The sequence below is a fragment of the Dendroctonus ponderosae genome, unplaced genomic scaffold (assembly GCF_020466585.1).
Source record: "Dendroctonus ponderosae isolate FM_Combo_2020 unplaced genomic scaffold, Dpon_F_20191213v2 Dpon_F_20191213_1, whole genome shotgun sequence".
NCBI classification, from domain to species: Eukaryota; Metazoa; Arthropoda; class Insecta; order Coleoptera; family Curculionidae; genus Dendroctonus; species Dendroctonus ponderosae.
The window spans coordinates 30,610,614-30,625,164 of record NW_026017110.1 but is presented as its reverse complement, the minus strand read 5'-3'; the positions used below and the strand labels follow the sequence as shown (position 1 = coordinate 30,625,164).

The 14,551-nt window shown below is 35.3% G+C and overlaps 1 protein-coding gene across 2 annotated transcripts in view; it reads right to left on the bottom strand.

Moving 5' to 3' along the window:
• LOC109541873 (protein Lilipod) overlaps window positions 1-14,551 on the bottom strand; it is a 31,408-nt gene that overhangs the window by 7,353 nt on the left and 9,504 nt on the right. For both annotated transcript variants that reach the window (XM_019910865.2, XM_019910864.2), the window contains exons 2-5: window positions 5,980-6,049; window positions 5,199-5,393; window positions 4,914-5,144; window positions 4,789-4,854 (exon numbers count right to left, since the gene is read on the bottom strand). In XM_019910865.2, coding sequence (XP_019766424.1) covers window positions 4,789-4,854; window positions 4,914-5,144; window positions 5,199-5,393; window positions 5,980-6,049 — 562 coding nt within the window. The remainder of the gene's footprint in view (window positions 1-4,788; window positions 4,855-4,913; window positions 5,145-5,198; window positions 5,394-5,979; window positions 6,050-14,551) is intronic.

Genomic DNA, 14,551 nt, shown 5'->3' with positions numbered 1-14,551 from the left:
CAAACGTTTGCACAAATTTGTGTACATCATGCTTTTCGTGCGGGATTTTACCGTGTGATATCAGAGTGGTCTCAAATCTTGGGTATTTTGCTTAGAAATAATTGGTCGGACTAAATCCAACATTTTAAAAATTTTACAGTCCATACGAACATCATTTTTAAAGTCGTCAGGATAATACTGTCGTAATTCATTGAATTTCATGTCGTCATCAATGGCATATGCCCATATTTATTACGATCTTTCCTCGATTTAAAGATGTTTTCACCCATATTCGCTTTTTTCTTTTCTTTATTCATCAAATTCATATCACAGAGCCACATTTCATTTTTTTGCCTAATTTTGAGCCAAAACTGTGGTCAATCCTTTTAGAAGTTCTAAAACTCCACAAGCCACCCAATTCGGGAACGATCTTCCGATTTTGCATTTATTCTCAGAAGCTTATCATCTCACATGCCAAGGACGTTGGAAAAGAGTTGGTTATTACAACGTTCCAATTGTAGTGACACGCTCTTGAATCGCCACAATTTTCGCCAACTGCTGAACCAGCGATGGGCGGGTCGTTCCCGAACTGAGCGATAACAGCGAAGAGGTGTGATAAACGGTTATTTTTCTGTAACAGGTTCAACGTTTCAGTTTCACCTTGGTAATCGGTTTCAAAATGCGGTTTGACAAGAAACATGTTACTTTTTAAATTTTTCATAAAAAATGCAGAATGATGATAGTAGAAATAGTGATGATATATAATGATTTCCTTTAGAGTAACTACTTAAAATTACTCCTTAGAAGTAACTACTTAAAGAACAAAAAACTGATAATAAACAAGTATGATTAAACAAAATATACGGTTTATATGCGAAAATTTTTAAAAATATCAGTTTCATGTAATTAACATTTAAGAATTACATTTTGCAGACGCTTCTTACTGATTTTAGTTCTTCGCGCGTTTATAATAACACCCGCTTTAGAAAAGAATTTCTCGCATTTCGTTTCAAATAATCCACAATAACAACAAACAGAAATGCGTGTTTGGCAAACCTGGACGAAGTATTACTCGAGTTAATTTTGGTACCACCAAAAAATAATTTTAAAAAAATATGCCGATCTTACAACGATTATTACTATTCAAATAACTTTTATTTCATCTCTGACTGAATTTATATTTAAAAATGGCCTACTTGCTTAAATGCAGGTGCACATTCTGCTTAAAACGTGTGTTATTTTACATTTCAACTGTGATGAAATTTATGTATTGGACTCTTAGTTTGCTCATAGCTCATATGCAAGTGCACATTTTGCTTAGTTTACTGGTAATGGCCATATAACTCCCAAGCTATGTTTCTTGAGGGAAATCCCTTTTTTAAGATTTATTACAGATTGTCAGAAAACTAAATACTTATAGATTCAAATTGCTGAATTATAGCATCGCAGCAATTAAACAAATTTTCGCTGGTTCCTGGAGAACTGAACAGTAATTCTAATAACGAAAAGTGATACACAATCATCAAGGCAACGCGCAACTATATACCCGTTGACAAATGGTTACTGAAACTGCTGCAACTGCAAGAGCGAGCGCGCTCGACGATGCCAGATCGGTTCTGTGCTAACGCGAACCACTTTTTTAGGTTTATGAGACGATCTCAAAAAAAACCTTTAAGACGGCAAACGGCTGCAGCTGGTGCGAAGTGCGCACAACTGTTTTGGTTTTATGATACGGTTCCAAAAACAACGGTTTCAATTGGCAAACGACTGCAGGTGGATAGATCGCTCGACGGTGTCCGAAGTGCGCACCGCTATTTCGGTTTTCTGAGACGGTTCTAAAAAAACGGTTAAATCGGCGAGCAGTAACTACGGTTTCAGGCTACACGATTGGAACACTGTTATTTTAGCGGTTACGTTAAATACCGACTATCCCTATAAGCGCGTAAGTATACAGGCACCTAATTGAACAGGTTCCACCTTCGGCGACTGTCGCCCGCAGTCGCTAGTAGCAGCTACAAAAAATCGACAGTATTTAAAATAATGAGTTCCATATTCAGTGTCAAAACTGTCGCGCTACAAAAGTCGATCGTCTGCGGGTGCCCTTATAGTATAGTTATGAGTCATGGGCTTTCCCTTTAAGCGGTGCAGCGCGTTCTATATATTTTTGTTTGTTTTACTGAAGAGACCATGACACAAGTCGGTTGCGTTGTTTCAATGAATGGAACGCACGCGCGAACATTTTGAAACCAATAGAAAAATTTGTTAATCTCCAGATAAAACCAGTAACATATACAGGGTGATTCAAAATTGGCATCATTCCTCTGGAGGTGTTGTCTGGCGCTGTTATAGAAGTACAGGAAAAATAGTAAAAGAAATTAATTGTTATTAAAAACTGAGAAATTTGCAAAAAACTATATCAGAAATACGGCAGCAATGTTTTTCAAGGTAATCTGCCAGATATAATACAGACTGACAATAAGATAGACAAGGATAAACGGTAAATTCAACAAGATTTGTGTCGAAATGTCAACTTGTTCTCATAACCTCGAATTCTGCGGGGTTTCGTGTTTACATAAATAATGCATACAACACCAAACATTTGAATGGTTAACTCCAAACAAGCTAGTGCCTGTATAATCTCCTTATTATCCACTCTGATCAAGCAGCTTCTCGTATTCAGTTAATTAACTCGTGCTCCATTTGTATCTCCTTGTGCTGTGTGTATCGTACAAACGTGGTAGAAATGTAGCCCTTCCTCATAATTTATTTGGTGCTTGGGAAAGTGTCAGTTATTGTGCTCTGAGTGCCCCTGGAAGGCCCTAATTCGATTATGTCCAATACTTGTTCCTCTGTGTCTGGAACCTGAACATCGAGTGTCGTCCACTATCTTCATGGAACCACTCTCTTCGCCCTTTGTATTCATATGAACACTATGTTCATGTATGTTTAATAAATATGAGAACAACGCTCGATCTTTGATATTTTGGTTGATTAAAAAGAAAGTGAGAAGGAAAAAGTTCCACGATATAAATGCCACTGGTTGCGTGCGATTTCCAAGTGTTAGTCCGGTAAATTCTGCAAAATGATTAGAATTTGGCAGGAAACATAAAAGTACAAAAAGAAGTTTATATTTAAAAAAAATTGCAGTTCAGAAAATACGCAATTAAAAACACGAATGTACGGGTCCCAGCGATTTTTCTAAAAATAAGCACCTGGTTTTTAAATAACTGAAATGCAATGCATTTACCGCCCACTGCCTACAGGGTGATTCAAGAATGGCGTCATTCTTTTAAGGGGTTATGGAGGCTCACTTGGAGAGTAATTTCATGAAGATATTCACAGTTGAAAATAGAATTTCATTTTTGTTATTAAGCATTATTTTGAAATGGTCTCATGTTTGATTGGTAGGCTATTGGAATACTTAACCATTCGAAAAGAAAAATTAGCATCTTTACTTCAAATTACGAAAATTCTTGAAATTAATAATGTACCTACGATTCTACAATTTTATGACGAAAAGTCAAAGCGACAACGATGTATTTTGCTATTCACAGATAGCTACCGGTTGTCAAACTGTGACTTACTTTGAAGCTCCTCTCAGAAAATGTATACCATTTTGTGTGTGAATATGGGATTAGTTGCCACAGTAACATAGCAGAAATGCCACAGTAACATAACAGAAACTGTAAGAACTTATACCAGCAATGAGGCTAGAGAAACTGGACGATTGGCTCCAGAATTTGACGCAGATAATGGACGAGATCGTCGGACACCTTTAGATAAAGGTGTCCGGATTCTAGACCTAGAGAAACATGCATTGGAGATAAATGCAGGTGAGTCTTCTAGGAGTACTCGAAGAACAACTGACACTTTCTCAGGCACAAGGTAAGTGTCCCGATAACTCCCAGGAGGAAGAACTACATCCCTAGCATGTTTGTTATTGATTGCTATTATTAGCAAATTGAGCAGGAGCTAATTAGCTAAGAGCTGTTCAAAATGTGAGCCCAGACCGGTTCGAAAAGTGCGCAATAAAGTGATGTGTGATGACAAACATGTTTAGAATTAAACGGCTAATGGTATGTTATTTGGCTAATATTGATGATTGATAAATAACCTTTGACAGGAGGTATTTGTGGCGGATTTAGGTATTGTTACGGCTTGATTTTTAGCGCACAGCGGCCGATTGGGCTATGAAAATCCCGAAAAATGGAGAATCTTCGCAGGTCGTCGAGAGCCCTTGCGCGCTAATATAAATACGGCAAGGCGACCGGAGTGAAGAGTTAATCAGACTTCAGTCACACTTAATTCAGTGAAATATTTAAAGCGATATTCAGAGTGTGTTCGATTCGCGAGCTATAGTTTTGAGTTAGTTAGTATTTGGGAGTTCAATAAATTGTTGTGTTATTTTTTTTGGTTTACTGGAATCATTCGAACCCCGGGAAACGTAACAGTATATCACTCATCTCCCTCAAAAAGGTTGGCAGCTCTGGCGGCAAAGTGACTGCGTTACCCTAATCTTAAAATATTTCATTGTACTTTCACTTTATTTGTTTGTGTTTACCCCTGAAACAACTGGTATTTACGTAATGTTAATGACGCAGATTAGTTTTTTACAAATATACTGTTTTTAATTAAAATTATTTTTTTCACTATTTTCCTTGTACTCCCAGAGGAAGAACACAGAGGAAAACACGAACATTTTGTAAATAGCAGGATTTTAGAAATAGCATCAAATGTTATATAAAAAACTAAACCCGATTAAATGTAATCTTAAAACCTAAACTCTATGAAACTTATCAATATACTTACCCAATAAAATTAGGGCTCCTATAAAAGATATGCAAGAGTATAAAAATGGCAGGTACATCCATAAGTCTAAAAACAAATCAAAGCATATTACTATAGCAAATTACGATAATTTACTTAAAACTTACTAAAAATAGGAACAATTGTGGCTTCTTCATCATTAAACAACGCAGAAAGAACATACGTCATTCCAAGCACTACTATTGCCAAAAGAACGAGTACTATAAAGGTCTCATAGACTCTGGCCCATAGGCCTTTGCGATGGCCCAAAAATCCCTCAGATTCGGTGAACAAATAAGCAAACGGGAGAAAAACAAACATGGACAAATTGGAAAATAAAAATACATAGTTCCAAAGTCCTGAAAGAAACCAGAAATGTAGTATACAGATTGCTAATAAATAATAAAAATTACCTTGAATTAATGAGGAGTTCAACCATTTAATATAGTAACAATCTGCATAATTTACGAGCACCTCATTAGATATTATGGATATGGGAAGTAGCAAGACAGATCCTATAGAAACAGCCAAGGAAAATGTGCATAACCAAGTGCTGATTCTGTACACAGTAATCTCATCTTCATCACAGCTATAGTAGTCTAGTTTCTCTAAATAAGTTAATTTATTTTAGTGAGGGCAGGTCAGTGTGTTCCGATATTAATTTATTTTTATTGATGCATTATAAATGTATTTAATTAAATACGTAACTGACAAAACAATGTGCTTCATAAACAATGGCATCACCTTGTAGAGCCCGAAAAGGTGCCCTGTAAAAGCATTTTTTGTTTTTTGATATGATTTGAAATAACTTCAAACATGGAATTAAAAAGACGAAAATCACAAAAATTACGTTTTTCTAAATATCTCAAAAATGTAAAGAAATACTTGTTTTTTGAAAATAGCCCCCAGATTGCGCAACTTTTTCCTAACTTCACCGACGTATCTCTTACGGTTTTGGAGACCCCCAAGCAATGCATCCTTATCTTGAACACCCTGTATACACTAGCAAAGTTTCTTTAACCCGCAACGACAAATATTTTCCTTCGATAAGGATATGAGGCTCATATTTAATCTGGGACATTTTAGTGTAATTATCGTACGATACTCATACTGCTATATTGATACTTAATAATGCATTAGTAAGTTAAACATTTAAACTGATGTATGTCATTAGCACCAATATTGTCGTATTACCTTTTCTTTTAAATTTTCCTAAAATTACAAAACTGGCCAGGTAAAGGGCAAGAAACAGCAGCAAGAATATCTGAAACAAAAATTGCGGTTTGAGTATGCTAATAATCTAGAAAACTGTGTATTATACTAATAATGAATCCTAGACTCCAATTGGAATATAGATAAGTGTAATTTTCTTAACTAAAAGGTTCTCAATTTTCTCATGCTCATTTAATTTTTTTTTAATGAGTCAATTTTTCACCAGATTTCCTTATTAGCTCCGCTTCTGGATTTTTGAAGACATTATCTTCAGCATTATTTCAAAGAGAGTAAAATTTTTAGTTAATCTGGAAATTTTCTTTTAGGCAAGTTTTCGGAAACATTTAGATAAATCGTCAAAGTTCATTCATCATATCTCGAAAACGAAGCTTTTCGACCTACATTTACGTAATAAAAAATTCAATATTTAACTCATCAAGTCTGGCACCTTGGGGTTGGAACACTTTGTGTATATTTTGGTCAAGTTGCACTTTGAACCTTGCTATTAATTAATATTTTAAAGTGGGTCCGTCCAATATATCCGGTCAATGGTCATTTGGCAAACTATTAGTGTTCTAAACATTACGAATTAGACACTACTAAACTTGCTTACTTAGACAAAACTCATCTCATCTCGGGTATAGCTAAGATATTTGAGAAAATAATATATAACAGACTTCAAATATTTTTGGCCAGAAGTGACATTCTGGCTAAAAATCAATATGTCTTTGTTAGGGAAAAGGGTACCAAAGATGCCTTAAAAACTATATGATAAGTTAGACAAAAGTCAACCAGTAGCAATTGCTTTTCTGGACCTCGCTAAGGCTTTTGATACTATAAACCATGAAATTTTGTTAAACAAATTGTACAATTATAGAATTAGGGGCAATGCGAATAAGCTTTTAGCAAAATTATCTAAGTAATAGAAAACAACAGGTTAGGATTGGTGATACTGTTAGTGAGATATAGTGGTATAGTTAATACGGGTGTTCCACAAGGGACAATTTTGGGGCCACTGCTCTTTATAATATATGTTAATGACTTATTAATTGAAATGTATGATAATGCAATGTCTTATGCAGATGATACTCCTATTGTGGCAAGCGATGATACCTGGGAGAAAGTTGAGGACATTATGAATCACTACCTTAACAAGGTCGCAACTTGGTTAGACCTTAATAAGCTGTCACTAAATGTTGAGAAGTCAGTATACAGGGTCCGTCTTTGGGAGCTTACACTAGAAGTATTCGCTAAACCAAAATTACCAGAGTTCTGAAAATTCCGATACAAAGTAACGATGTTGGGGCTAACTCATATAAAATATTTTCAAGGTTATACCGGAAGTGGTACCGCTTGGAAATAATTCGTTGTTCCGCCTATTTCGGTCAATCAATTTGAATATAACTTTAGCTTGTAGTAGCCAAAGAAAGGTGCCATATCTCAATGTACTAAAAATGAGTTTTGCATCTCTTATAAAAAAAAAGTTATGAAAAATTAAACTTGACTTAAAAAAGCATATTACCCAAAAAATTCAAATGGAAACCCCTATTTTTTTCTATTCAGATCGATTTAGTGACAAAAATTAATGCAAGTTTATAAAAAGATTTATGAGGCTAAACGTAACAGTTTTATAGTTATTTTCAATAAACTACATACATCAGGAGTGGCATTTATAAATTTGTGTTAATCTGACGCAATGGCTCGACTTGGATTTTCTAATCAAGATTATTTAATTTTAATACTAATTCACGGAGAATGTCATAGAATTGTAGTGCGAACAGTAAGAACTTTTATCGAACGCTATCTAGAGCGTCCCCGACCATCAGCGGATACTGTAAGACGTCTGGTTCAAAATTTGGAACAGTTTGGCACATTTAAATATTCTGCATCCAGAACAAAAACTGCTGTTGATAACGAGCCAAATGAGATAACCACTTTAGCGTATTTCCGTGCATATCCTTATAATTCCATAAACGACGCGAAAATTGGGATTGGTTTGACAACGGCGACCATCAGGATTCTTAAAAAACATAAATTTAGACCATACTGGTTGCAACTAGTTCAACATTTGAAAGAAGCCGATTTCGAACGCCGAACGCGTTTCTTTCTGTGAGATTATTTTACTAAAAATACAAGAAATTACAAATTTTTTGAGTAATATTATCTGGACGGACGAATCTAAATTTACTAAAAATGGCATATTTAATAGACGAAACTTGCATTACTGGAATAACGACAATAGCAATTCTATTCGCGAATGTCATTTTCAAGAAATTTGGAACTTTAATGTGTTTTGTGCTATTCGTAATAACTAAATTTTTCACGTATTTTTACAACGAAAATTTGAGAGGTTAGTAGTTAATAGTTGACTTATGCATTTTATAATTACTGTATGTGTGTATTTAATTTATAGGAAAAATTTATCTTCAAATTTTAAATACTGGAATTGAACCCCGAATAAATAATGTAGGGACATTTTATGGTACCAACAAGATGGTGCGCCCCCTCACAGCACCAATGCTGTTTCCATAAAATTTCTGTAGATCGTTGGCTTGCCAATAACGGTCCCTTTCAATGGCCACCTAGGTCACCTGACCTTACGCCCATGGATGTTTATCTTTGGGATCGAATTAAAGATTTTGCTTATGCTACACCATTAACGACCAAGGAAGAGTGCACCATTGCAATGGTGCGAAATGCCTTCAACTCTCTTTCCCCTAAAGAGATTCAAAGAGCTACAAATGGAGCTGTTACAAGGCGTGTTCAACAATGCCTTGCATCTAACGGACAACATTTTGAACATTTATTGTGATTAAAAATTGAACATATAATAAATAAGTAATAAAAAATTATAGTAAATTGGTAGTTTATTGAAAATAACTATGAAACTGTTACGTTGAGCCTCATAAACCTTTTTATAAACTTGCATTCATTTTTGTCACTAAATCGATCTGAATAGAAAAAAATTGGGGTTTTTATTTGAATTTGGTGGATAATATGCCTTTTTTGACAGCCAAGTTAAATTTTCCATAACTTCTTTTTTATAAGAGATGCAAAACTCATTTTTGGCACATTGAGACATGGCACATTTGGCTGCAACAAGCTAAAGTTATACTCAAATTGATTAACCTAAATAGGCGGAACAACGAATTATTTCCAAGCCTGCACCTGTCAATTTTTTTGGAAAATATATATTATTCCACAACCGTTGAAATTTCGTACCCAGTTCATTTAACAAAATGACCCAAAAATGCGACCGAGAATCCAAAAATGTAATAATATACAGGGTGTTTCATTCAAAATTAGCGAGTAAGTACCTACTTCCGGTATAACCGGAAGTGGTACCGCTTTGAAAATATTTTAGATGAGTTAGCCCCAACATCGTTACCTTGTATTGGAATTCTCAGAACTCTGGTAATTTTGGTTTGCCGAATACTTCTAGTGTAAGCTCCCTGTATATAACTTTTGGAATCTATTGTAATAGTGTTCCGCGAAATATAAAAATTCAAATCAATGGGAAAAGTTTGAATAGGGTAGAATCGTGCAAATACTTGGGAATAATTTTCGATCATAATTTAAGGTGGAATAAACTTGACAGCTGTCAAGAGATACTTATTTGAGAAAACTTATTTATGATAATTTTTTCAATTACTCCTAGTTCCGTTGATATTAATTTGCCAGGAAAACATGTAAGAAATTGAATTCCAAACTCCAAATTCCCTTTTTGATATATGACACAAATTTTAGTTTTTTTAAATGACAACCATACTTGGTTATTGCTTTACCGAATAGAGCATTTTATTACAATTTCTCTGATATATCACATCGCCAGAATTTTTTCGAAAATAAAGTGTCTGCGAACAATTTGTACTTTTTGAATTCAGTTGATCTAAGTTAGTCATAGAAAATAGTATAAGCCAGCATTGTTTCCATAGCATCAAATAATAACATCTTTCAATTTTTGACATTCAAGTTTAATCTCAACTTAGAAATCCAAGTTAGTTTTATTGTAAAAATGAATTATTCCAATCAAGAAAAGCGCGACATAATTGAAACCTACATTAGATGTGATAAAAATGCTAGACGAGCCTCTGACTACTATTTTTAGAGATATTTTGACCGTCGTCAACCGTCTTTGAAGGCATTGAAACGATTATACCACAATTTGGGCAGTTATGGATGTTTTACGCAGCCAAGAAATGAAGATAAAGTAATAAATGAAGCTGTGGAGGTTAATGTATTGGCCATTGTAAGCCAGAATCCACAAGTTTCCACCAGAGAGATTGCAGCAGAAAAGATGAGAGTTTTAAAAAAATACAAATTCTATCCTATAAATTATCAGTATCTCAAACTTTGCATTCAGGGGATTAAAAGCTGCGTGAGTTTTTGTACAGGGTTTCGAAACAAATGCCAACAAGACATCCAATTCTCTTATAAAATATTGCGGACCAATAAAACTCGATTTAAAATTTGTGGTATGTTTAATCGACACAATGAACATATTTGGAATCAAACACATCCCCACCACGTTGAGCAAAGGAGACCACAAATTAAATTTGGGTTTAACGTTTGGTGCGGAATAGTAGGTTCAAAAATTCTTGGACCATTTACTTTTCAATGCACCTTAAATGGTGGTCGGTATCTTCAATTCCTTCGGAATAACCTGGATTCTATGTTGGACGACCTAGATTTGAAAACATGGCGTAATGTGCAGTGGTTTCAGCATGATGGCGCTCCTCCGCATAATTTTTTCCAAGGGCGGAATCACCTAGACGTAACATTTCCTGGGGGTTGGATTGGTCGAAACGGTCTTATTTTATGGCTACCTCGATTACCGGATCTTCCATCTTTGGATTTTTTTTTAGGGGAGCCGTATCAAACACAGTTTACAAAAACAAATGTTCCAATTCAAATTAACTCAAAGAATCTGTTGTGAGAGCATTTGAAAATATTGATGGTCGGTCCGTAAGAAAAGCAAATTATTCAGTTTTAAAGCGTTGCAATGTTTTCCTTGATAATAATGGTGGACTTTTTGAAAATGTTTTACAATGAAACTTAAACTTTCTAGTTAAATTTAAATTATTAATGGTATGTTCTAATTTTTATAATAAACACTTTAAATGAGCAGCCGTCTTAATTAAAATAAAGTGATTGCCAACTTCAACGTAATTGTCAAAATAAATACTGAAGCATACTGTTATTATTTGTTACTATGGAAACAATGCTGTATGTCTTGTACAATTTTCCATGGCTAACTTCGATCAACTAAATTGAAAAAGTATAAATTGTTCGCAGACACTTTATTTTCGAAAAAAACCTAACGATGTGATATATCACAGAAATTGTAATAAAATGCTCTATTCGGTAAAGCAATAATAAAGTATGGTTCCTATTGTAAAAAATCAAATGCGTCATATGTCAAAAATTACAGTTATTTTGGAGAAATGTATTGTGTGGCCCATTGTGTTTTGAATTAATATGTTTTTCCCAAATATCTCTTGACAGCTGTCAAATTTTAGAAAAATAAAAGCATTCAAAACTACAATTCCTTGTCCATTTGACCTTCTTCGTAACTGTTCTAGTTCTGAAGATCGTTGTACTAGTCATCGAAAAAACTCACCCTGTATGTGGGGTTATTAAAATTTAGAGCTTTAGATAAAACAAACTAGAGCGAATGGTAAAGTTATCACATTAATACCAGTGGAAAAAGGTCGGCAACAAGCAGACTGTTTAAATTCACCGCTGTTCAATTTTAGCAGAGACAAAATTATAAGTTCGTAAAAATTGGAAAAATATTAATATTAAGTGGGTAAGAGAGGACTAAAATATTCTGCTACCCAAATAATCAGGTTCTATTAGCAAGAAATTAAAGAACAGAGAAACTTGACAAGACTTAACTAGCGACTAAACGCCTACTTAAAAAAACGAAAATGACGCTACTTTCACTTTCAAAAGTCTTGCACCCCCCTGTATTTACTACATACGTTTAATTTATTCAAAATTATTCTATTGGTAAATGAAACATACTTGTTTACAAGTAAAGAAACTGATGGAATTTCTAAAAAAATTGTTTACCCCTTTAAAATTGTGATGCTGCAAAAATTTGCCCCTTGATATTGATCACTAGTAGCCGGCATTAGTATCTGAATCGTGCAAGAATCGTGTAGCATGCCTAGAAACGAGTTGTCAGCTTTTGATATGACTAGAATTATTGCTCTGTGGCAAGAAGGTTTATCTGAGCACAATATTTCCACTAGGCTGAACTTTCTTAGAAGCACAGCTAGCAGGACAATTAGACTCCATGAAGAGACTAGTCAAGTGAACAGCAGACCTCGAAGTGGTCGTCCTCACGTTACCACGATACGAGAAGATCGCTATATTTCCCAATCTCACTCATATAAGACCTCAGTTTCAGAAAAATTATAACCGTGGGATATCCAGTGCTACTATCCGCAGAAGACTTTTACCATCAGGATTGCGGTCCAGAAGGCCTTTAAGAGTTCCTTTGTTAACTCATCGCCACCGAAGGGCCGGTTTACAATGGGCACGAAATCATCAAAACTGGCGATTGGCAGAGTGGAAAAATGTGCTCTTTACCGATGAATCGCGGTTTGGATTGGGGAGCGATGATTACCGAGTAAGAGTTTGGAGAGAAGCAGGACGCCGAAGTAAGCTTCATACAGCCGTTGAAGTTCCTCCATATCGCGGTGGAACACGAATGTTTTTGGGGGGGGGGAGGGTATTATGTTCAATAGAAGGACCCCACTTATTCACATATCGGGGTCGATGACAGGTGCATATTACCTTGCAAATATTATTATTCATAGAATTATACCCCTACGTGATGAATTAGGGGATCAGTTCATCTTTATGGATGACAATGCCAGGCCACATCGCATCAGAGCTGTTTAAGAAATATGAGAAAACCGAAACATCACAAGATTAGATTGGCCGGCTATGTCACCTGACATGAATCTCATCTGGTCCACGTCTGGGTTTATGTATCAAGAGCCATTTTTAATCGGAATAATCCACCAAGAAATGCCCAAGAACTTATTATTGCTGCTACAGAGGAATGGAAAAATATCCCTTAGGAAGTAATCCATAATTTGATTATTGGAATGGATAGACGTGTAAATGCGTTGTTAAGAAGTAGAGGCTCAAATACTGAATGTTAATTATGTTGTAGATTTTTTTATTTTCAGTTGTCCGTTAGAAATTGCATTTTTTTATTTCCAAAATTTTAGCATCCGGACTGTAATTTTCTTTTAATCACTGATAATTCGTTGAAATTAAATCTATTTCACCGTTTTTTAGAAGCTTTGAATCTAGATTTAACCCCGGGGTCTGCAACGTTTTACCAAATTTGAAAATGCCCAAATAACTAGGGAGGTGCAGGACTTTTGAAAGGGAGTGTATTAAACATATGAAAATTGGTACTGATTCCCTCAATGTGAGGTGTGATAAACTTAATGTTCTGGCGCAAATGCTCGATGAGAAAATTAAAAATATACTACATATTTACGTCTAACCGCCACGTTATAGAGCAGTCAACTTGATAAGATATTTTACATTGACCTGAACCAAAGATCAAGATGCCGAATTAAATATAATTTAAATACTATTGCTTGCATGATCCGGAACTTAAAAATAGAAATGGCGAGTCTCAATGGCATTAAAGTTGTGTTTTGTTTTTAATAACTATCCACAAATTAAAATTGTAAATAGCACAGAAATGTCCGCAATCGGTATTTTAAAAAAGTAAACAATTATTAATAACAAAATACAAAAACGTTCACACATGACTGGTTGGCATTTGTATGTATACATAGACATGGAAATCGCTGCAGGATGGACAACACGGTCGAATAGTGCGAAACCAAATAGATTACGTTTTCACCGAAATCACCGATTCCGGAACAGCATTAGAACGGTTAAAATCTATCCAGGCGCTGACATAAACTCAAACCACAACTTACTCTGCTCCAAAATTCAAATTAAAATAAAAGACGAACAAAACCCTATAAGCCAAACAGAATGTGCCCCCAGAAACTCTGAAACACGTGAACTCAACCAATAAACACAGAAATACACAAAATAAAGAAACACCAAATGATAACAGAACCATCAATGAATACTGGCATGACATACAAAGACCGATCATAGAACAAACAAACGATTATCAGACTATGAAAGCTTTCACGGCCGGTCAAATCACATTTAGGAATGTTTTCCGGGCTTTGAAGCCGTGGTCTATGGGAATTTCTTCCTGACGTTTCGTCCACAACTGCGGTGGACATTATCAAAGACGATGAGGCAGTGGGCGAAGTGATCAGGTTAAACATATTTAAATGTGATTTAACCGGCCGTGAAAGCCTTCATAGTCTGATAAAACGCCTCTACGGGGAGGATACATCGAGGCTGATTCGACAACTGGAAAACCTGCGCAAGAAGAAGGCGCAGCTCCTGTGTTCACTGGCTTTCTTGCTACGATGCCGTGAAACGAAGATCATTCCAACCTTCTTGAAGATGAAGAGATACTTCAGAACCAACC